Genomic DNA, 26,271 nt, shown 5'->3' on the forward strand with positions numbered 1-26,271 from the left:
TGTAATACAAATAATGTTGAAGAAATTATTCACTTTAATAAATTATTTAAATTTTACCTTTCGCCTGCACGGAGAATCGAACCATACAGTTTGTAAGCCAACACACTATCCACTGGGCTACGTAGCTGTTATAGTCACCAGCAGATAAATATCGTTATACGTTACATTTATATAGCATAGTTTGCAGTGCCCACGAGCCCATGCAAACATAATATTATTTAACAGAAACATACATTTGTTTGCCACGTGGAGCAGTGGTTAGCATGTCTGCCTTGCAAAGGGTCGTGGGTTCAATCCCTGCTCCGACCGAGTACCATTGTTTTTTTTTTTATTTACGCATTTCTATTTATACTATATTAAATTTTTATAATGAAACTTCGAAATGTGGGTTATTAAAGATATAGAAGAATGTGGAGTCGAGTATAAACATACATATATAATTTTATAATATAAACATAAATTTATTTAGGCGTGAACAGTTTTTTTACTATCATTTAACACCATCGCTCTAAAATGCCTTTTATTTTTCTTTAATAATTCATTTTAAAGAAAATAAACTTTTTAAATTGTTTTAGCTGCAAAACTCGAACTTAATGCTCGCTTTTATATTTGAAGGTGTCCGTCAACTCCTCGTGGACTACTTACTAATAAAGAGGAACTAAACTTTGTTTTTATACATTTTACTGTGTTATTTTTCAATATTTCCTCCTTATTTGATATTACTGTTCCAACTGTAAAAAGAGTATAGTGCCCTTTCGTTATTTTTATGAAGACCCCTGATTCCTTTTAACGAACCAAGAAAAAAATTGTGCCCATAATGCCAAAATGATAAACAAAACACATGTCCACACATACATAAAATGCTGCTCTCACGGCGAAAACACATGCTGTTTTTTAATGTCTATTCTCTTGGTTCCGAATGTCTATTCTCTTTATTCAAATTAAATAATATTTAGACTTAAGCATATCAAATTTTTGGCGTTATCATAAACCAGTTTTCTGAAACAACATACAAGCGGTTTCATAGAAATTGTTCTCTTTTGATTCTTTCGCTGTGTTATGTTGATATCTTTTGTCAACTCTCCCGGTTTCCATCTCTATTTCTTTCTCTATACTCTCTCTGTCGCTTTGAAGAAAATATCACAACATATGTATGTTTAGTCGAAATTTGTCAATTTATACATGTTTGCATTCACACATATGATTTTTATGAAACATTCATGCCCCAAACATAATATATTCTAACATATTAACATAGATGTCCCAAACATTTAGTGTATATATTGTGTTTTAAGATTGTGCCCGAAACACATTTTGTTTATATCGGAACATATGAAAAACATATTTTTCTAAGAGTGTGGGTTTTTGTCAAGCCGTTGATGGAGATTTTGGTTCGTAAAATGTGATGTTTTTATTTATGTCTTTATTCATTCAGAGCCTGTAATTGTTTGGCCAGAATACAGTAATTACAATGGACTACTCCCTAGATTTTCATACAATATTCATACAGTAAAAAAAATTACTTGAATTCAAAGATTTTGGTCTTCCCTTAAGGATTTTGGTATTGATTCCGGTATATATATATATATATATATATATATATATATATATATATATATATATATATATATATATATATATATATATATATATATTAATTAATGAAAAAATAATTGGATCATATGAGAACCGTATTAAGTGTTTAACACATTTGATAATATATATATATATATATATATATATATATATATATATATATATATATATATATATATATATATATATATATATATATATATATATATATATATATATATATATATATATATATATATATATATATATATATATATATATATATATATATTATCAAATGTGTTAAACACTTAATACGGTTCTCATATGATCCAATTATTTTTTCATTAAAATGGCTTCAATCACAGAAATCCATTTGAAAGTTCAATACTTAGGTGTTGTTATCGCTATTTTTTATTGATCCCTTCACGGTAATGATAATAATTAATTACATAGATAAATTGCTTATTTCAATTTCTTTGTGTGATTACTTTTTGTTTTGATTTAAAAATTAGTTCATCCAATTAATTTCTTAAATAAATATGTCTTCAATTAAAATTTTAACGGAAATATTTTTCATAACGATTTAAACGATGTAACCCCAAATTTATCAATGGCCACTTTCATTCAGAGATATGTATACTCATTGTAATATTTCCAGGGTTCCATCAAATAATACCCTAACAAGAAAATTAAGTAAAGATGCATAAAGATGAGGGGAACCATTTCATTATGAAAACAAATATTAAATAACGCTTTATGCATTGAGAAAAACTATTGCCGTCGAATTGGAAAATATTTGTCCCAAATTGTGTTTTCAACCCATAGTTGTCGCTCACTAAAAAACAAAACAATAATAAGGAAGGGAACGAAGAACGTCTTGTAAAGTGAAAGTAAGAAATTTGGAAGAACTTCCATTTTTTTGTTGGAAATGAAATTTGATTCTATCTCATAAAATTGATATTAACCCCAAATCATGTTTTTTTTCACTGGGGTGTCATTACACAAGGAACCTGCACATTAGCGTAGCTAGAGAATTTTCCTAGGGGGTGCTATAGCCCCCCAAGCTAAGAATTAATAGACTGAACTTATAGGTTCAATTAATGATTTAATTGATAAAAAAACATAACTACACGCAAAGAAAAAAAAACGTTTGGAAATCGTGTACCGAAAACGTTTTTCTTTTGTTAGAGTTTTTTGAATTGCTTCGAAAATTTTAAACTTTTATCACCAAAAAAAATCGTTTGTTACAAAATTTTTATTTTTTCAATAAAAAAAGTTATTTTTGAAACAACAACACAGTCCATTTCGTTTATATCAAACACTGTTCTTTTCCGACTTTAGGTCTTTAATAAGACACAGTTTACAGTTCAAAATTTAATATACTACAATGTAATGTTGAACATTTTTTCGGAATCTTCCGAACATATCTGGAATATATGTAAAAAAAAACAAAAAAAAAACTTTGGTCGAAGGGGGATCGAACCCACGACCCTTGGCATGCAAGTCGGAAGTAGCAACCACTGCTCCACGGTGCCAAACTAAATGTTTGTTTCTGTTAAATAAACTTTGTTTATTCGGTTCGTGGGAGCCGCAAGCTATGCTATATAAATATAACTTATATGGATATTTATCTATTGATGACCATAACAGGTACATAGCTCAGTGGTTAGTGTGTTGGCTTACAAAGTGCATGGTCCGCGGTTCGATTCTCCGTCCAGGCGAAAGGTAAAAAAATTTTAAAAATTTATAAAATCGTGTAATTTCTTCTACATTGTTGGTATTACAGAAAAAGGTGCTAAGAACTAAAAAACTTCGTGGAAGTGAGAAAGATGTGAGGGAAAATGCAATTAGCCAGAAAAAAATTTTTTTGAGTTAGTCTTTATGAAATTGTTTTTACATCCTGGAAAAGAATAAACGTTTATCACAAAAAGTATATACTTTTCTTCCAAATGTACTTCCTTTCAACGAAAAGCAAATGAGAAACGAACTTTGTTTGTCTAAAATTTCGTTTGGGAGGAAAGAATTATTTTTTTGCGTGTAGACAATTAATTTTTAATAAAGCAACTAAAAATAGTTCCAAACTTTTTTCCAGCAAAAAAAATTGGGAGTTGTTCTAAAGGCGCAACTTTTAAAGTACTTCCAAAATGTCCTCACAAAGAAGGTTAAAAAGTAATAACAAAATGGTACAAATATTAAATCCATTGTAGAAAAATCGATAATTTTTGAAAATATTCCAGGGCAAACATTTCAGACGAGCATTGGAATGCATTAAAAATTATAAAAAATATTTGGGAAAATATCACAAAAATTTTTAATTCACATTCAAAACACAGAATTAGGATCACACTATAAGAAGTGATGCAAACTCAGTGCAACGGCTGTTGAAATGGTGGACATCCGTCCTATAACAAGTTCATATTACAGTCATCCTCCAATTTTGCACCACTCCCAAACCCAAAAAGAAATTTTTCAGACTTCAAGCATTCACTTCTAATAAAAAGAAACTATCTTACAATTTAGAAGATAATGTTAAGAAATGAAACTATATATTGCCATCGGCAATTGCTACAACCACCCAAGTAATTCAATTGTGCATGAAAGTCTTAAGCGCAACTTTGTGTATTTACTTGTTTAATTTTATATAAAAACAATGGAAAATCGTAAATAGGTTTTCAAATTCTGGGGGGGGGGCTAAAATTTTTCTGCGGGTCTAAGCCCCCTCCCACAGAGGCCATCCTACGCTTATGAACCTGCAGCTTCTATAGATGTAAGACTGGACATATAAAAATATGCGAACCTTTAGCAATAGAGTCAATAATCGACGATTGTCAAATGGCTAAACGCTAAAAACTTACATCTTTAGACCTTCGTCGGTAACCTTTTTCCCTGTTCCTGAAATATCATTCGGAGTATATTCTTACTAATCATAGTGTCCATGTTATTTGGTCCACACCCTCTCACACAAATCTACACATATATACGAGCATGTTTAACATAAATATGTGAATATTTGCATAAATACATACAAACAGATGTGCCGAGCATGTATGTGTGGCGTGGATGGATGCCCAGTTGTGGCGTTGTGTTTTTGTGTATTTTGCATCGTGGTCATGCCCCATCCAATAAAGGTTTGGGTTTGGGTTAAGGTTGAATTTGTAATTCATAACTTGTTTTCCTAACTTACAACTCGGGGGCAATTGGTATCCTTTCACATGAATATGCATGACAGCCTTTGTGTGCGACCATCCACGTTGGAAATAGCAGCAATGGTCAATTTGCTTATGTATGTCTGTGTGAAGTTTAAGAAAGCCATGAAATGAATAGCTCTACAAAAGACCTCCATCCCTCCCCCTCATTCGCATACACACACATGCACATACACATGTGGTCAAATTAATAAGTACACACAAAAAATTATCACCAACATTTTTTCAATTAAACACTTAATTGAATTTGGAAACGGGGTCAATTAATATGTTAATTGATTCAATTAATTATTTAATCAAATCCGAATAAAACCCAATTAAAAAAGTGATTGATATTTGTTACGTTTCCAATTAAAATATTAATTGATTCAATCAATTTGTTAATCAATTCGGAAATAATTTTTAATTACAAACGTGATTGAAATTTTTTCCGTTTCCAATTACACATGTGATTGATCCAATCACTTTTGTGATTGAAATTGAATAATTTTGAGCAATGGAAAGAGCGAAAAGAGAACAAGAGAATGGGTATTTATTCAACATTGTATGATGGAGAGATCAGTCTGTAGAAGTAACTTGTAACGAACGGTTGGGTTTTTGTTTTTCGCGTAAATTGAAAAACATGATTGGCGACATTCTGTCTGCTGCATTGAAAATGTGTACATAAATATTTTGAACGCAACAACAAATCATAGCAAAGGGTTGAAATAAATAAAGTGTGCAACGACAAATGGCCACGTGGTAAAGGTTTGAAAAAATATATGAGAGGACGCATTTGAAATTACCTGTGTTTGTGTTTTGTGGTATTGTAAAAATGGAAAACAATCTACGTTTATTGAAGGTAAGAAATTGTGAAATGTGAATACCGTTTTCCATTGAAGCCTGTTTACATTAAACGGACTAAAATAATATATTTTTTATTCATTTCTTTTAGTAACCAATTTTATTTCGTGAAATTGACCAATCAATCCCATCAACTCCATCATTTTATCAAATATGTAACAATATGTTTGCAACAAAAAAGTGGGTATCGTATTGATCGTTTAAAATTATAATTTTTTTTTTCACTCCTAGTTTTCTTAAAACCAAGAGCGGTGTGGGTTTGTTGGAAGATTCACCTTGAAGTTGCGAAGTGGCGTTGGCATTAAATTGTATTTTTATTTTACCTGCCTTTTTCAGTTTGAACCCAAGTAGAGAGCAGTATATCTGATATATAAACTAATGAGCTGAATTATGTAATGGTAAAAAAGTTCTTTCTTTTGGATTTAAAAATATCCGAAAATAATAAAAATATGTATTTCCCATTTATATATTTTTATACCCTCCACCATAGGATGGGGGGTATATTAACTTTGTCATTCCGTTTGTAACACATCGAAATATTGCTCTAAGACCCCATAAAGTATATATGTTCTGGGTCGTGGTGAAATTCTGAGTCGATCTGAGCATGTCCGTCCGTCCGTCTGTTGAAATCACGCTAACTTCCGAGCGAAACAAGCTATCGACTTGAAACTTGGCACAAGTAGTTGTTATTGATGTAGGTCGGATGGTATTGCAAATGGGCCATATCGGTCCACTTTTACGTATAGCCCCCATATAAACGGACCCCCAAATTTGGCTTGCGAGGCCTCTAAGAGAAGCAAATTTCATCCGATCCGGCTGAAATTTGGTACATGGTGTTAGTATGTGGTCTCTAACAACCATGCAAAAATTGGTTGACATCGGTCCATAATTATATATAGCCCCCATATAAACCGATCCCCAGATTTGGCTTGCGAGGCCTCTAAGAGAAGCATATTTCATCCGATCCGGCTGAAATTTAGTACATAGTGTTAGTATATGGTTTCTAACAACCACGCAAAAATTGGTCCACATCGGTCCATAATTATATATAGCCCCCATATAAACCGATCCCCAGATTTGACCTCCAGAGCCCCTTGGAAGAGCAAAATTCTTCCCATTCGGTTGAAATTTGGTACGTGATGTTAGTATATGCTATCCAACAACCATGCAGGAATTGGTTCCTATCAGCCCATAATTATATATAGCTCCCATATAAACCGATCCCCAGATTTGACCTCCGGTGATTTTAGGAGAAGCAAAATTCATCCGATCTGCTTGAAATTTGGTACGTGGTGATCGTATATGATATTTAACAACCATGCCAAAAGTGGTCCATATCATATATTGCCCCATATAAACCGATCCCGAGATTTGGTTTTGGAGCCTCTTGGAGGAGCACATTTCATCCGAGTCAGTTGAAATTTGGTACATTGTGCTAGTATATGATCGTTAACAACCATGCCATAACGGTCTACAGTTATATATATCCCTCAGATGGAGCGATTTCCAATCACACAAAAATTGGTCCATATCAAGTTCATAATTGTATATAGCCCCCATATTTCAATTCTGGCTCTCTATGTACCGTGCAAAAAGTCCATATCGATTCGTAATTATTTGTAGACTTAACTATACATTACATTTTTGTCTAATATATACCACGTATGGACTAACTCACAATTTAGAAAACGATGTTAAGAAGTTTTAAGATACCACAACCCAAGTATTTCGATTGTGGATGACAGTCTTTCGTAGAAGTTTCTACGCAATCCATGGTGGAGGGTACATAAGATTCGGCCTGGCCGAACTTACGGCCGTATACACTTGTTTCTATTTTTAGAATTTGCAAAGTATCATCAATATAATACCAAATATTACATTGCTTTCCCATTATTTTTGTCTATGATTGGTTCAAATTTTAATAGACGATTTCAATGTGCGGAAATTTTGGCAAGGAATTGTTACTAAAATTAAATTACCGAGCTCCTTAATACACCTTTTTATGCTAAAAGACTACAACTGCAAAAGAAGATTATAAATCTGCAACCTGGAACTAAGAATTGAACTTGATATTCTATGCAGGTAATGTTTAACAAAATTAACTTTTAAGTTAACAAAATTAAATTCGAATTATTCGTTTACTTTCAGAAAAACTAATTTAGCTTACAGGCTGCTGATTTATTGGAAATCTAGGCGCATCTACATATTAGAAGGACCATGCTAACATGGTTATTATTATAAGGAAGATAATGATTTATATAATTTATGTAATTGTATTTGTAAGTTATGTTAGAACAAACCACAAATGACAAGAACCAAATTTATTTGTCTATTGCATAATTCAAAAAATAATAAAATATTAAATATGTTTTATAAGAAACACATATTTTCTTTATTTCAAATAAAATTAAATACGATTTTGGGGACGCAATATATACATTTTTTGATTGAAATTTATAGCCAATTTCAATTAATTATTTAATTGAATGAATCAAATAGTTGATTGTTTTTTGTCTCGAAATTAATTAAAATTTTAATTGATTCAATTAAAACTGTGATTGAATTTTTTGTTAAAAATCAATCACGTTTTTAACTGATTCAATCACACAATTAATTGATTCCGTGACAAAAGTCAATTAAATTTTTAATTGAAAATCGTGTTGGTTTTCAATCAAAATGGGTGATTGATACTATCATTTTCGTGATTGAAGACATTTCAATTAAAAAAATGATTGAATCCGCGATTTTCGTGATTGAAATCAAAAAAATTTTTTTTTGTGTTTACAGTAGAGTTTTTAATATTCCATGGTAAATTTAAGAAATATATTTATTGAAAAGCAAAATAAAGTCTATAATTCATATTAATGACATACATTTAACTTAAAAGTAAATAATTTTCTGGAAAAGACAAGTGAAATGAAAAGCTAATCCAAATAAGGCAAAGCAATAGTAAAAAATGAATGGACAAAATAATAAGTACATTTTCAAAATCGTGAAATATACAGGTCTACTTAAAATTTTTTGGTTTAAATTGAACATAATTTTGTTTCATTATCAATAACCAGTGTATCCAACTTTATTTTGATAACATTTTATACTACACACAAAAAAATTTTTTTTTGATTTCAATCACGAAAATCGCGGATTCAATCATTTTTTTAATTGAAATGTCTTCAATCACGAAAATGATAGTATCAATCACCCATTTTGATTGAAAACCAACACGATTTTCAATTAAAAATTTAATTGACTTTTGTCACGGAATCAATTAATTGTGTGATTGAATCAATTAAAAACGTGATTGATTTTTAACATAAAATTCAATCACAGTTTTAATTGAATCAATTAAAATTTTAATTAATTTCGCGACAAAAATCAATCAACTATTTGATTCATTCAATTAAATAATTAATTGAAATTGGCTATAAATTTCAATCAAAAAATTTATATATTGCGACCCAAAATCGTATTTAATTTCATTTGAAATAAAAGAAAATATGTGTTTCTTATAAAACATATTTAATATTTTATTATTTTTTGAATTATGCAATAGACAAATAAATTTGGTTCTTGTCATTTGTGGTTTGTTCTAACATAACTTACAAATACAATTACATAAATTATATAAATCATTATCTTCCTTATAATAATAACCATGTTAGCATGGTCCTTCTAATATGTAGATACGCCTAGATTTCCAATAAATCAGCAGCCTGTAAGCTAAATTAGTTTTTCTGAAAGTAAACAGAATAATTCGAATTTAATTTTGTTCAATTAAAAGTTAATTTTGTTAAACATTACCTGCATAGAGTATCAAGTTCAATTCTTAGTTCTAGGTTGCAGATTTATAATCTTCTTTTGCAGTTGTAGTCTTTTAGCATAAAAAGGTGTATTAAGGAGCTCGGTAATTTAATTTTAGTAACAATTCCTTTCCAAAATTTCCGCACATTGAAATCGTCTATTAAAATTTGAACCAATCATAAACAAAAATAATGGGAAAGCAATGTAATATTTGGTATTATATTGATTATACTTTGCAAATTCTAAAAATAGAAAAAATATGTAAATGGGAAATACACATTTTTATTATTTTCGGATATTTTTCATATTTTTAAATCCAAAAGAAAGAACTTTTTTACCATTACATAATTCAGCTCATTAGTTTATATATCAGATATACTGCTCTCTACTTGGGTTCAAACTGAAAAAGGCAGGTAAAACAAAAATACAATTTAATGCCAACGCCACTTCGCAACTTCAAGGTGAATCTTCCAACAAACCCATACCGCTCTTGGTTTTAAGAAAACTAGGAGTGAAAAAAATTATAATTTTAAAAGATCAATACGGTACCCACTTTTTTGTTGCAAACATATTCTTACATATTTGATAAAATGGTGGAGTTGATGGGATTGATTGGTCAATTTCACGAAATAAAATTGGTTACTAAAAGAAATGAATAAAAAATATATTATTTTAGTCCGTTTAATGTAAACAGGCTTCAATGGAAAACGGTATTCACATTTCACAATATCTTACCTTCAATAAACGTAGATTGTTTTCCATTTTTACAATACCACAAAACAAAAACACAGGTAATTTCAAATGCGTTCTCTCATATGTTTACCACGTGGCCATTTGTTGTTGCACACTTTATTTATTTCAACCCTTTGCTATGATTTGTTTTTGCGTTCAAAATATTTATGTACACATTTTCAATGCAGCAGACAGAATGTCGCCAATCATGTTTTTCAATTTACGCGAAAAACAAAAACCCAACCGTTCGTTACAAGTTACTTCTATAGACTGATCTCTCCATCATACAATGTTGAATAAATACCCATTCTCTTGTTCTATTTTCGCTCTTTCCATTGCTCAAAATTATTCAATTTCAATCACAAAAGTGATTGGATCAATCACATGTGTAATTGGAAACGGAAAAAAATTCAATCACGTTTGTAATTGAAAATTATTTCCGAATTGATTAACAAATTGATTGAATCAATTAATATTTTAATTGGAAACGTAACAAATATCAATCATTTTTTTAATTGGGTTTTATTCGGATTTGATTAAATAATTAATTGAATCAATTAACATATTAATTGAATCAGTTTCCAAATTCAATTAAGTGCTTAATTGAAAAAATGTTGGTGATAATTTTTTGTGTGTAGTTTTGACATACTGCTTACAAACTTCCGACTGGTTTCATCTGAGTTTTCATACCATGTAATCTGCACAAAATTCAACAAAGTTGTTGTTTGTTATACCCACCACCATAAAATGGTGACGGGGGTATAATAAGTTTGTCATTCCGTTTGTAACACATCGAAAAATCGATTTTCGACTATATAAAGTGTATATATTCTTGATCAGGGAGAAATTCTAAGACGATCTAAGCATGTCCGTCTGTCTGTCTGTTGTAATCACGCTACAGCCTTCAATAATGGCGCTATCGTCCTAAAATTTGGCACAGATTCGTCTTTTGTTTCAGGCAGGTCAAGTTCGAAGATGGGCTATATCGGTCCAAGTTTTGATATAGTCCCCATATAAACCGACCTCTCGATTTGGGGTCTTGGGCTTATAAAAACTGTAGTTTTTAACCAATTTGCGAGAAATTGGAAACGAAACTGGTGCCTATCGGTCCATGTTTTGGTATAGCCCCAATATGGACCAATTTCCCGATTTTGCTTCTTGGGGGTCTAGAAAGTGTATTTTCTATCCCATTTGCTTAAAATTGGAAATCTAGAGGTATTCTAGGACCATAAGGAGGTGTGCCGAAAATGGGGTGTATCGGTCCATGTTTTGATATAGATGTGCGGAAAATGGTGATTATCGGACCATGTTTTGATATAGCCCCCATATAGACCGATCTCCCTCGGTCCCTTGGCTTCTGGAATCCGTTGTTTTACCCAATTTGCGTGAAATTGAAAATCTAGAGGTATTCTACAACAATAAAGACTTGTGTCGAAAATGGTGAGTATCGGTCCATGGTATGAATCCGTAGTTTTTATCCAATTTCCCTGAAATTGAAAAAGTAGAGGTATTCTAGGAAAATAAAAAGATGTGCCAAAAATGGTGAGTACCGGTCCATGTTTTGATATAGCCCCCATATAGACCGATCTCCAGGTTTAATTCTTGGGCTTGTAGAATCTGTAGTTTTTATCCAATTTGCCTGAAATTGAAAACGTAGAGGTATTCTAGGAAAATAAAGAGATGTACCGAAATTGGTGATTATCGGACCATGTTTCGATATAGCCTCCATATAGACCGATCTCCACATTTACTTCTTGGTTTTTATCCAATTTGCCTGAAATTAGAAATCTAGGGGTATTCTAGGACCATAAAGAGGTGTGCCGAATATATTTCTATATTCGAACTGGGTCATTTTATAAGTAATGCGTAAAATTCGACCTAGGCCATACCAGAAAAAACAGACCCATACCGCTATGTTCCCGCTCCCATGCTTGACCGTCATTTTTGTGAAGCGCATAAGAAATTTTTTTCCTTGGGGTCGACGAACATTACGACTACTACCATTTCGGAATATTTTTTTTAGTTTCATCGCTCCATAGCATATTGCGCCATTTTCTCTCACCCACCGTTCCTGACCTATAACGTTTTCTGGCGAATCATAGTCTCATCTTACAAATTTTTTTCCGTAGCATACGAACTTTTCTGACTGTTCGGCCGGCATGCACTAATCGCCGCCAAATAGATTGTGCAGATATCGTATTGCCTATTTCAGAAGAAATTTGTCTGGATTATTTGAAAGGGTTTTTTTTTTTTGGAGAGTGACAAAAAGATTATCTGTTTTTCGAAGTGTCTTGCTTGGTTTTCCACGTGTTTTCGCAGAACTTCTTTTCTTTAGGGCTTTATAGACACAAAGTAACGATCTCTTAAAAGATTTGACGGTCGTTCAAAGAGATTTTCCCTCAATTCTTAGAGCTAAAACCAGTCTTTTATTTTCTACTGCAATGACTTTTTCGGTTCATCTAGTAACTAATTTTTATAATTTTGTTATTATTTGCATTCAATTCATTGCTACTAAAAACACAATAAAAAACGTTTTGCAAAATTTAAACATTCTCATATAAAACGCACAATTTACTTATTTTTTGGACCAACCAAATTAAGCGCTTCATCACAAAGATAACACAGGAAACAAAAATAGTGACATTTTTTTTCCTATTGAATCAGTGCTGACAATATTGAACTTTAGTTACACAACGTAGTTACAACACCAAATAAAAAAATATATTAGAGTTAGGAAAAAAAAATGCCAACGTGTACTTATTATTTTGACCATAGGTGTATCTAAATTCATCCGAAAAGCTTTAAGAAATCTTTGTATAAGAATTTAGACTCAAAGACATTCTGTAAGAAGTAAATATGCCTCAGCGATACATGCGGAATTCTATAGCAACGCTAGAAGGTTGCTTTGTTTATATTAACACCGACTATGCAACATTGACGTCCTTCAACTTGGTTTTCTCAACACCGCAGTTTTAAGGAACTACATTCTGGGATGCTTTAAAAATTGTAGATTCCAAGTACATCAGTTCATGAAGCAAACACAATAAAGCAAATTAAGAAATGTCTTTGTTGAAGTGTTTGTATTCTATTGCTGGTCTTAAAGACAATGAAACAATACTGCATGTCGATTCTCCTCACCTTTTATTTCTTGTGTTCTGTCTCTGTTGCATATTGGATGATGGGTAAAATGAATTACCTCCTATGGAAATTGGGGTATAGTGCAATCCACTTTATGAGAATTCCACAATGCCTTGTTAAAACATATAGTTTTTAAGTACAATTTACGAAGTTACACCCTCTGATAGCAAATTTTCAAAAGGATTTTCATAAAAACTAATGAACAGTCAACGTGCTTCCAAACATATTACATTCACATAAAACAAACATCAAAATGTTTCGGCAATATCCAAGAAATTTTTTTGGAGGGTGTGAAAATAAATAACTGATATTTAAATTCAATAACTTGACTTCACAAAAAAAGTTGTGTTTTGTAATGAAGTACTTACTTTTATCATAACTTAATATAGGTTTATGACAAACGAATAGAGTTTGCCATTTCTTAAATGTTGTTTTGGAAGAAGAATATAAACTCGTGTCATTCATTTTACAGTATGAAACAAAAAAAAAATGAACTAAAAGTAAGGAAAAAATCATTGGCGCCAAATCATGACCATTTTAACCATACAGTAGTTCATTCTTACTATTTGGGAATCGTACGAAAATTTTCTTCTGCTTTAGACCACATTGAACTAACATGTACGGTCAACAAACTTTTCACACACATTTGGTTCACATACTTGGGATAAAGGAAAATTTCATTGGTTGTGTACAATTTTGAAAATAAAACAAGTAAGGAAAGTCTAAAGTCGGGCGGGGCCGACTATATTATACCCTGCACCACTTTGTAGATATAAATTTTCGATACCATATCACATCCGTCAAATGTGTTGGGGGCTATATATAAAGGTTTGTCCCAAATACATACATTTAAATATCACTCGATCTGGACAGAATTTGATAGACTTCAACAAAATCTATAGACTCAAAATTTAAGTCGGCTAATGCACTAGGGTGGAACACAATGTTAGTAAAAAATATGGGAAACATTTAAATCTGAAGCAATTTTAAGGAAACTTCGCAAAAGTTTATTTATGATTTATCGCTCGATATATATGTATTAGAAGTTAAGGAAAATTAGAGTCATTTTTACAACTTTTCGACTAAGCAGTGGCGATTTTACAAGGAAAATGTTGGTATTTTGACCATTTTTGTCGAAATCAGAAAAACATATATATGGGAGCTATACCTAAATCTGAACCGATTTCAACCAAATTTGGCACGCATAGCACCAATGCTAATTCTACTCTCTGTGCAAAATTTCAACTAAATCGGAGTTAAAAATTGGTCTCTGTGGTCATATGAGTGTAAATCGGGCGAAAGCTATATCTAAATCTGAACCGATTTCAACCAAATTTGGCACGCATAGCAACAATGCTAATTCTACTCCCTGTGCAAAATTTCAACTAAATCGGAGCAAAAAATTGGACTCTGTGGTCATATGAGTGTAAATCGGGCGAAAGCTATATCTAAATCTGAACCGATTTCAACCAAATTTGGCACGCATAGCTACAATGCTAATTCTACTCCCTGTGCAAAATTTCAATTAAATCGGAGTAAAAGATTGGCCACTGCGATCATATGAGTGTAAATCGGGCGACCGATATATATGGGAGCTATATCTAAATCTAACCGATTTCAATAAAATTTGACACACTTGACTACACTACTAATTCTACTCCCTGTGCAAAATTTCAATTAAATCGGAGTAAAAGATTGGCCACTGTGATCATATGAGTGTAAATCGGGCGAACGATATATATGGGAGCTATATCTAAATCTGAACCGATTTCAATCAAATTTACCAAACATTGGTAGAATGCCAATTCTACTCTTTATGCAAAATTTCACGAAAATCGGTAGTAAACTTTGGCCTCTGTGGTCATATGAATCTAAATCGGACGAAAGATATATATGGGAGCTATATCTAAATCTGGACCGATTTAGCTAATATTTTACAAGTTTTTCGAGACTCATAAAATATTCGGATGTACTGAATTCGAGAACATCGGTTGATAAACACGCCAATTATGACCAGATCGGGGATAAATATATATGGCAGCTAATCTAAATCTGAACCAAATGATCTGTTCCAAAAAACGACTCTATGCCAAATTTGAGGACGATCGGACTTAAACTGCGACCTGTACTTTGCGCACAAAAATACATGAACAGACAGACAGACAGACGGACGGACATCGCTAAATCGACTCAGAATTTAATTCTAAGACGATCGGTATACTAAACGATGGGTCTCTGACTTTTCCTTCTTGGCGTTACATACAAATGCACAAACTTATTATACCCTGTTCCACAGTGTGGCGCAGGGTATAAAAATGGGTTTGAACCCATGAACCCAAAACTGCCATACTAACCAGCCTTTTATAAATGGTTCACAACCGTTTTATGATTAATGTTTTGCTCCTTTGCAATATTATGGCTGCATATGTGATATTCTTCATACTATTACAAATAACGTCATCGACTTTTCAAAGATACATAGACTAGAGCGAAATTCCAGCACAATATCGCATGACACTATTTGAGATAGATGTCCCCAACGACATACACTGACAAAATACGAAAAGACTTATTCGATAAGGAACTTGATCAATTGAATCATTGAAAATGAAACGCCAGATACACGTCCAGACATGTCTGACTGTACAGGTTTCCGTTTGGGCAATCAACTTTTCCACAGCCTTTAGTATAGATCTGGCATGGATATATAACTCAATTTTTGGTCCTATATGCAAACTTCTATTGGGAAAATATATAAACTTACAAATTGAATCGTCTCTACTCGCACTGTGCATCATCCCTTCATATAAATTTTTCATAATTTCGACTTCTCAAATGGACATCGATGGAACTCAAATGGCACAACTCATTGAAATATTTTCCAAACGAACTTCATCGTAATTGGGAAAAATTGATGGAGGAGCCTTGTTTAACAAAATGTTTCTGGAACACTTTGCTGCGTAATAATAGAAATCCATTTAATAGTAACTTAATCAACTCCTTGCACTTGCCATCTACATCACCATGCAATGTTAGCACAATTGCCATTTGCAATACAAGAAAAGGATACCCTACTACTTAGCATCGTAATTTATTGCTACGTATTCCCGTTTATTGATATTTAAATTGTCCCCCCAATATTTGGTAAATGCCCGATGCCTAATTAAATGTTTATGACAAAGCCGCAAAGATATGGCCCAAGAAACGACATTACCAAGGGCTATTAATTTTTATAACCTTTGCATGCGGTGCCAATGGAAACTGTTGAACTCAATTAAAAATTGTGTGTTTTTGTTATTTGGGCACATTTGCAAAACCACTTGGTGGTATAAAAATCCAAAATTCAACACGTGGCAATTTGCAATATTCATTCAGCCGATGCGTTAGCCTTAGGAATTTGGTTTTCGTATATATGTAATTAAATTGTATACTCTCATGGTACTAAAATGTTATTGGAACTACACAATTACTAAAATACAATTTATAAAATTATACAAGGAAACAAAATTGAACTTTTTTGTGTTGATTTGAAATTTATAGCAAATTTTTACTAATTTGAGGTCGCTGAATCCAAATCGGCACTTGGTTTTTTTTTTTCTATCAGCTCGACTTTTTGAGATACACCGTCATGTTAAAAATTAAGACACTTCCGCTACATATTTTGGAATAACTTGAAAACGGTTCATCATATTAAATTAAAAACAAAATCCGAAACTCCCAAACAATATTCTCTTTTTAGGCCGTGCTTACATTGTGTTAAAATTTTCTAAGTAGTTTTAGAGATATCGTCATTTGGATCATACTCCTCTAATCCCATCGCTGTTACTAAATCAGGAACATCTGAACAATAAACAAATTCATCGTCTTCGGAAAAGAATGGAAGTAAGTTTGTTTCATAGAGGAACAATAAAATTTATAGGCGTTATGCGTTTGCTACCGCAACTATAAAAATAAAATAATCTGTTTTTATTACTTAGTTCTTAGAATCACAAGAAACTAACATATTACATACAAACACTTACATATTAGAAAATGTCATTTTTGTATGGAAATCGCAATTCATATCAATTCAGTAAAACGTGAACAAAATCAAGAATTGTGTACCAATTGTAATGAATTGAAGATCATTTTATTCGAAATATATTTACCTAACTGTTTCTATACCAAAACTGTAATTTGTGTCCAATTTTTTTTTAGGAATTTTTAAAGAACAAAAAAAATATTTTTTTGTTAAAAATTTATTTTTTTTTTGTTTTCAAGACTTGAACGATATCTCTAAAACTACTTGGAGAATTTAAAAACAATGTAAGCACGGCTTAAAGAGAATATTGTTTGGGAGTTTTGGATTGTGTTTTTAATTTAATATGGTGAACCGTTTTCAAGTTATTTCACTATATGTAGCGGAAGTGCCTTCATTTTGAACATAACGATATATCTCGAAAATTCGAGCTGATCGAAAAAAAAAACAAGTGCAGATTTGGATTAAAAACAATATTTATTTCAAAACCAACAGAACCATTGTTCCCTTGTGTTATCTCTGTGCATTTGGTTCAAAATATTGTAAGAGTTTCTCCCTTCTGGTGACGACCAAATTCGGAACCATTCATCATATCATTGTGAATGTGTCCAAATGTGCTATAAAAGACACATCTTAGGAGATTGTCCAAGACTGGTTCATGGGAACCTGTGTAAGGTGTATCTCCATAGGTTAGGTATAGTGGCAGCCTGATATTTCAGGCTAACTTAGACTTAGTCCATTGTGGTGAACTTCTCTCTTATCGTCGAGTGCTATGTTAAGCTCAATGACAAGGATCTCCTTTTTATAGCCGAATCCGAACGGCGTTCCCCATTGCAGTGAAGCCACTTGGAGAAGTTTTGAAACACTCAGAAATGTCACCAGAATTACTGAGGTGGGATAATCCGCTGCTGAAAAACGTTTTGGTATTTGGTCGAAACTGGATTTGAACCCACGACCCTGTTTATACAAGGCAGGCATGCTAAGCATTGCACCACGGTGCACGATCTCTATAACACTCCCTTCTCCCCTTCTGCTCGTAAAAAATATAACGTTGTCATAATAGCTGGTGATTTTAAGAGCAATGTGATCGTGTATACGCAACTGAAGGATGCCATGGCTGGTATGAACTTAAGGCTGGTTAACGATAGTGTACAAATCCATTTCGCCACAACCTGCAATACCTTGCTAGACCTGTTTTTTGTAAGCAATGGTAAAAAAATATTACACTACGATCAACTTGATGGATCAGCTTTCTCTAGGCATGACCTCATATTTCTATCATACGACATATCTATTAACAGGCAAACTGAAACCTATCTATACCGCGACTTTAGGCGTTTAAACATATCTGATCTGGAACTAGATGTGAATCGAATTGATTGGAATCAAATTTATTATCTTAGTTCTGTGGACAGCAAGGTCACCTTTCTAACTGATAATATAGTTGATCTCTACAATCAACATGTACCCATGGTAACAAAGAATATTGAAACTGACTTGACAATGGTTCACAAGTGAGGTGAAAACACTTATCGATATAAGAGAACGGGCATACAAGAGGTGGAAAAGATACAAAACTCCTGAGCTCTACTCAACCTTTCGATGTGCCAGAAAAGATGTAGTTCGAAAGGTTAAACATGAAAAACTGATTTATTATACTAACAAATTCAATAATGCTACGAGCACAAGGAAAACGTGGAATGAAATAAAGAAAATTGGTATTACAAAGACAATTAATCATAACTCGAACTTGGATGTTAACGTACTTAATGAAAAGTTTGTAAATATACCGATGCCTGAGGTGAATGCTGATTTCTATAGTTCCCGAACTGTAACTTCCACCTCTCAACGTGGTTTTAGTCTAAGGCATGTATTTGATAACGAGGTGCTCAATAGTATCATGACAATAAAGTCAAACGCTGTCGGTACTGACGAAATCTGCCTAAAATTTGTCAAACTTATTACTCCGAGAATACTTAAACACATTATTCATATTATAAACACTATTAAATATAACAACTAGTTCATTTCCAACACTGTGGAAACTGGCTAAAATCATACCTGTTCCAAAGGGTTCCAACGAATTCCGTCCTATTGCGATTTTACCATTTATCTCGAAAGTGTTTGAAAGACTTGTTAATCTACAAATTCTTCAATATTAAACTGAACATAAGATTATAACTGGCCGTCAATCTGGATTCAGACCTAGGCATAGCTGTCTCACTGCCTTAGTAGACGTTGTGGAATCGATACGTAACAATCTTGACAAAAATGAAGTTTCTATTTTGGTACTGTTAGATCATTCGAAAGCTTGACACTGTCCACTATCCGACTTTGTATTATAAACGCATCCACTTGTTTTCTTTCTCTGAATCTTCTGTACGACTAATGTCTAGCTATTTGGAAGGCAGAAAGCAACTAACCGTTTCTGGCAACAATGCATCGTCACAGATGACAACAAAAAGGGGTGTTCCTCAGGGCTCTATACCCTTGCTATATACGATGTACTCGAATGATTTACCGAACAAGCTTGAACATACCAACATAAGAATGTATGCTGATGATGTCCAGCAATACACATCTGCCACTACTGATACAATCGATAGGTGTGTAATGAATGTTAACAATAATCTCAACAGGATCCTGGATTGGGCGAATGGCAATGGTCTGGCTCTACAGTATTTATTTATTTGATCACAATATCAGAACAATAAGAATTATATTCTTTTATAGTTCAACATAGTAGTTTAGGAACACATAGTCATAAGATTTATATAAAGTATAAGTAAATATTATAGTATAGTAAACAAGACTAGATATATAATAAGTAAAAGAAAATATATTTTTCCAAAAACAAAAACACAAAAGAAGAAGCAATAGCGAAGTTAACAATAACAAAAAAAAAATATATATAATGACCACCATATATTATAGAATTTAAGAAACGTACAGAGAGAAGGAGCTGAGATTTTTTTTTTTTTTTTTTTTTAATGAATAAGTAATTTTAGGCTGCGCTAGTTAAAAAGCTCTTTACGGTTTTTTTAAATTTGTCAATATTAATTAAGCATCTAACATTGTAAGGTAAATTATTCCATAGTCTTACAGCATTAATGAAGAACATTCTACTAGAGTTCACATATTTGAAGCGTGGTATAATAAGAGTCAAGCAGCGATTTGATTGACCAAAGATGAGCTTATCAAACAAGTAACAAGGCAATTTGTTCACTATAAGTCTATGAAGAAACGTCATATTCCTAAGTTTCAAGTAGTCTATAATGTCAATTCCTAGGACCTTGCTCCCCCATGACGTCATGCTGTCAAATCTCGATAGGCCATAGACATATCGCGTAGCATTATTAAATGCTACTCGTAACTTGTGCATCGAATGAGAATCCAATCCACTATATAATTCAGCAGCATAGCTAATCACGGGAACAATAAGTTGTACTACAAGTCTCCTCTTAATTTCCACCGGCGTGAATGCTGATGTCACCCGAAGATTGCGTAGTGTAAGGTAGATCTTCCCAATAACTGAGCTGACATGATCAGAACACGACAGTCTAGAGTTTAGAATGAAGCCCAGGTACTTGGCCTTCATAGTAAATTCTAAGCTAGTTTCCCCTAGAAGGATTCTCGGAAAGAAACCCAGATCGTATTGAGTATAGCTAATAGGGAGGATGCATGACTTAGACGGGTTCAGTTTAAGTCTATTCTTGGAAGCCCACCTATTGACACACTCAAGGTCTGAGTTAAGTTTCCACCCAAGATCCTCCAACAGTCCAACACGACTCGATATGTATAATTGAATATCATCAGCGTAACCATGCACATTAGCATATCTACATGCGCAGAATATGTCATTAATAAACATGCTAAATAGCAAAGGTCCAATTACTGATCCCTGTGGAACTCCAGACTCAATATAGCTAGGTCTATACCAATAAATCGAAGACAATTCTGATTCATAAGAAGTTCACAACTTTTGGGAATGTTAACATATCTCTGAGTAACTGCCAAATAGAACTTGTCAAGAAAGTGAAGAATCTTGGAGTAACTTTCAATGAGAATTTAACTTGGTCTGATCATATTAATGCCAACTGCGGTAATATATACGGTATGTTGCGTAATCTTTGGTATACTCAATAGTTTACACCTTTTCGTATAAGACTGCTGTTGGCCAAATCCTATGTTCCGCCTACTTTGTTATATTGCTGTGAAATTTTCTCTGGATGTAACACCACTGACTTAAAACGACTAACAACCACGTTCAACAACATTGCTCGTTATGTCTTCGGATTGAAACGTTACGATAATATGACAATTTTTGCGAACAAAATTTTTGGTATCCCGTTTGACAAATACGTTCAACTCAGAACTCTGATATTCCTCCAAAAGATTATACACACAAAGGAACCACCATATCTCTACGAACGACTAACATTCGCTAGATCCAACCGTGGTAACAATTTGATACAGATTCGACATAGAAGTCAGTTATCTGAGCGCCAGTTTTATATATATGCGACGCGTCTCTGGAATCAGTTACCCGATCAACTTCAACTTATATGCAACACAGTACAGTTCAAGTTCTAATTTAGGGCAGTTAGGCAGTTAATCACAAAGAAATCTTTATGTATAAACAACAATATCTAATTCAGTATCATATTATATATATAAATCCAATTCTTTATTATTATTATTATCTTTATTTGTTATAACATTACTGATTCTAATACTCATTATAAGATATATATATATATATATATATATATATATATATATATATATATATATATATATATATATATATATATATATATATATATATATATATATATATATATATATATATATATATATATATATATATATATATATATCTTTTTTTTCTACATTTTGTGCCCTATGCTTCAAATACAAATGTTCTACTCAAAGCATATCTTTGTAAAATTTTTTCTCATTGCACGCAATTTTCCAACTTTAAGCAATTCATAAATATGCATAAGATATATATATATATATATATATATATATATATATATATATATATATATATATATATATATATATATATATATATATATATATATATATATATATATATATATATATATATATATATATATATATATATATATATATATATATATATATATATATATATATATATATTTTTTTTTTTTTTTTTTTTTTCTACATTTTGTGCCCTATGCTTCAAATACAAATGTTCTACTCAAAGCATATCTTTGTAAAATTTTTTCTCATTGCACGCAATTTTCCAACTTTAAGCAATTCATAAATATGCACAATTTTTTGAAAATTTCTATTTTGCAATTTCCAACCGCGGGAATAACCCTTCAATATATTGGCCAAAGGTCTTGACTCTATATTTCACAATTCTCCCGGTCTGACCCATATGCATATGTATATAGCACAAATAACAAAGTTACTTTATCCAGCTACATAAAGTTACAAAAACATAAGCAACTTGCAATAAATGCTGATGTCGGATATCTTCCAATCAATCGGATATCCTATCGATTTATGATGGTTAAATTTACTCACGAAAATGTTCATAATGTTTCCAAACTCACTAAGTATTGTTCAGTTAATAAAAATAACTCCGCTAATGACATTCAAATGAGCTGAATTTTCCCATTTATGGTTCATTAAAGAAAACGTTAAAGTGAAATTCTGTATCACAAATTCTCGAAACCTTTGCCTCATCCTTACTGAATCCTAATAAATCTGCTGATGCGTTAATGTTTAAGTAGCAATTAAAAAGTGTTGATAAGCAAAGGCAGATAAAGCAAAGGCCAGAGCGACCGCATCATAACTCACGATATGCCATCGCTTCCTTCATCCCAATAATCACAAGCATTGGAGAAATGCTTATATTCAATACGCTTTCAAACATGTTTTCAAAGAATTATATTAGGTTAGGTTAAAGTGGCAGCCCGATTAAGATTCAGGCTCACTTAGACTATTCAGTCCATTGTGATACCACATTAACTATAAGTACCTATTACATATGGGCACTTCTAGTTTTAACCGTTGAACCTTCTCGATTATTTTCTTCTGTTGAACCAACCAGATTGTTCCAAAAACATTAGCAGACTGCTTAAGTTAACGTTTTCCAGGTCCGCCAGTAATCTGAAGCTATATGCCCCTAAAATTTGCTTACGCCTTACACAAAATGCAGGACACTCACACAAGAGGTGTTTTATTGATTCCTCTTCATCCGCATCATGACAGCTCATACAATAGTCATTATACTTCGCACCAATAGTTTTTGCAAAATCGCCTATCAGGCAGCGACCCGTTATAGCAGATACCAGGAGTGATATCTGGCGTCTCGAGAACACTAGCATATCTAGTGTGCGATTTAAGTTTAAATGGGGCCATATTTGCTTGGTGTCGTTACAACCCTTACAATTCTCCCATCGAACATTTGCCATCATGACTGCCTTCTCACACCAACAGATTCTAGTTCCCCTGGAATATGTAAGGTAGTTCCTAGCCTTGATAGCTCATCTGCTTCGCAGTTCCCCGGTATGTTCCTGTGGCCAGGCACCCATATTAGGTGAATATTGTGCTACTCAGCCATCTCATTGAGAGATTTGCGGCAGTCGATGGCCGTTTTCGAGTTGAGGAACACAGAGTCCAAGGATTTTATTGCAGGTTGACTGTCTGAGTATATATTAATGCCAATATTGCTTGGAGCATTACTTCTCAGCCAATTCACCACTTCTCTTATTGCTAATATTTCAGCCTGAAAAACACTACAGTGATCAGGTAATCTTTTCGCTATTCGAAGTTCCAGATCTTTAGAATATACTCCGAAACCCACTTGGCCATCCAATTTGGAGCCATCAGTGTAGAAATCTATATATCTTTTATTCCCCGGGGTCCGTGTACACCACGCCTCACTGTTGGGAATTAGAGTCTCAAACTTTTTGTCGAAAAGTGGACTCGCCAAAGTGTAATCCACTACGTTAGGCACATCTGGCATTATTTTGAGGACCGAACTGTGACCGTAACTTTTTTCCGACCACAGCGATAGCTCTCGCAACCGCACAGCCGTTGTTGCAGCTGACTGTTTGGCCAAAATGTCTAAAGGCAATAGATGCAGTATGACATTAAGGGAGTTTGTTCCTGTCTTGCTCAATGCACCTGAGATACACAAGCACGCCATACGCTGAACTTTGTCTAAACTTGTCGGCTGGAGAAGTGCCGGCCACCAGACTACAACACCATATAGCATTATAGGTCTAACCACTGCCAATGTACAATTTTTGGTTTTAGTCCCCACTTTTCCCCTATTGCCTGTTTGCACGAGTATAAAGCTACCGTTGCTTTCCTCGCCCTTTCTTCAATATTAAGCTTAAAGTTTAGCTTCCTGTCCAAAATAACGCCAAAGTATTTTGCACACTCCCTAAAGGGAATTTCAATACCCCCTAAGGAAATGGGCCTAACCGTGGGAGTTTTGCGATCTTTGCAGTACATGACTAGTTCTGTCTTTGCAGGATTTACCCCAAGACCATTATCTTTCGCCCATTTCTCAGTCATCCGGAGGGCTCTCTGTATAATATCTCTAACTATTGATGGGAATTTTCCCCTGACTGCTAGCGCCACATCATCTGCGTATGCCACCCCTTGTATCCTTTCTTTTTCTAGGGAAACCAGAAGGTCGTTTATAGCAACATTCCAAAGAAGAGGTGATAGAACTCCTCCTTGAGGAGTGCCTCTGTTCACATACCTTTGTATGTTTGCTTGTCCTAGTGTGGCTGAAATGCGTCTCTTCCTTAGAAGTTCATCTAACAGCCTAAGTATACCTGGATCAACATTCAGAGTTGTCAGTCCATTTAATATCGAGCTCGGATGGACGTTGTTGAACGCCCCTTCGATGTCTAGAAATGCCACGATTGTGTATTCTTTGACAGATAGTGAGCTTTCAATAAAGCTGACTAGTTCATGTAATGCGATCTCAGTAGACCTACCCTTCGAGTATGCATGGTGTCGTTTCGAGAGCAAACTTGAATCGACGCTAGTTCTAAGATAAATATCTATCATCCTCTCCAGAGTCTTAAGTAGGAATGATGATAAGCTGATTGGTCGGAAATCCTTCGCATTCGAGTGAGAGGCTTTTCCCGCTTTAGGTATGAAAACGACTTTTGATTCTCTCCACTTTCATGGAATATATCCTAAGTTGATACATCCTATATATATCGCCGACAACCAGGGGATAATTCTGTCAGCCACCGCTTGTAACTCCGCCGGAGTAATTCCATCAGGTCCGGGGGATTTGAATGATCCAAAGCTATTTAACGCCCATTTTATTCTAGATTCTGATACAATTTCCTCGATAGGAAACGACCGCTGAACCACTGTGGCACCGCCAGTGCATGGTTCAACCGTCTGATTTCCGGGAAAATGTGTGTCCAATAGTACTTCCAGCGTCTCCTCACTGGACGTTGTCCAATTGCTCTCCGATGTTTTAATGAAACCTCAATGCTGCTGCAGTAATCATTCCAAGAGTTATGCTGAGCCTTTCTCAGTTCTCGTTTGTATCAGATTCTTCTTGTAAGCGTCCCAATCCACAGAAGGTCTGGTGGACTTTGCTTTGTTAAAGAGCTTCCTGCACGATTTCCTCATATTACCTAATTCCGTAGACAACCATGGTGGTCGATTTTTCCCCCTTGGCTTCCCTTTAGGGCATGCAGCTTTCAGTGAAATGTTGAAGGCCTTAGTAATCCGCTCCACTGCGTGTTCGATAACTTGCACAGTGCTCATATTTGTCTCTGGTATTTCCGGTATCATCATATTGAACGACTCCCTATACCTATTCCAGTCAGCTTTCCTAACATTTGGGGGAAATATGGTCTTGGTGGTATGAACATCAAATTTGAAACTGATGTAGCGATGATCTGAGAAGCTGTTCACTTAAAATATGCC

General features: G+C 33.5%; 1 protein-coding gene and 2 long non-coding RNA genes across 3 annotated transcripts; all 3 read right to left on the reverse strand.

Annotated features, from left to right (window-relative positions):
- Positions 1–9,129: 9,129 nt before the first annotated feature.
- Positions 9,130–9,663, reverse strand: LOC142236793 (uncharacterized). Its single transcript, XR_012722198.1, has 2 exons — positions 9,429–9,663; positions 9,130–9,361 (listed from the first exon to the last, which is right to left on the reverse strand). It is a non-coding gene; the product is annotated as an uncharacterized LOC142236793 (long non-coding RNA).
- Positions 9,664–9,694: 31 nt separating this feature from the next.
- On the reverse strand, positions 9,695–10,398 carry LOC142236792 (uncharacterized). Its single transcript, XR_012722197.1, has 3 exons — positions 10,164–10,398; positions 10,007–10,070; positions 9,695–9,933 (listed from the first exon to the last, which is right to left on the reverse strand). It is a non-coding gene; the product is annotated as an uncharacterized LOC142236792 (long non-coding RNA).
- A 9,922-nt stretch (positions 10,399–20,320) lies between these two features.
- On the reverse strand, positions 20,321–20,914 carry LOC142236022 (uncharacterized). The gene has a single exon (XM_075307272.1). It carries the CDS (start codon positions 20,912–20,914, stop codon positions 20,321–20,323), a length of 594 nt encoding a protein of 197 aa, XP_075163387.1.
- Between the last annotated feature and the right edge of the window lie 5,357 nt (positions 20,915–26,271).

This window comes from Haematobia irritans, chromosome 4, assembly GCF_050003625.1.
Source record: "Haematobia irritans isolate KBUSLIRL chromosome 4, ASM5000362v1, whole genome shotgun sequence".
Lineage (NCBI taxonomy): Eukaryota > Metazoa > Arthropoda > Insecta > Diptera > Muscidae > Haematobia > Haematobia irritans.

Excerpts from the sequence above, each read along its gene's own strand:
- LOC142236022 (XM_075307272.1), bottom strand. The coding sequence starts at position 20,914 with ATGAAGGCCAAGTACCTGGGCTTCATTCTAAACTCTAGACTGTCGTGT.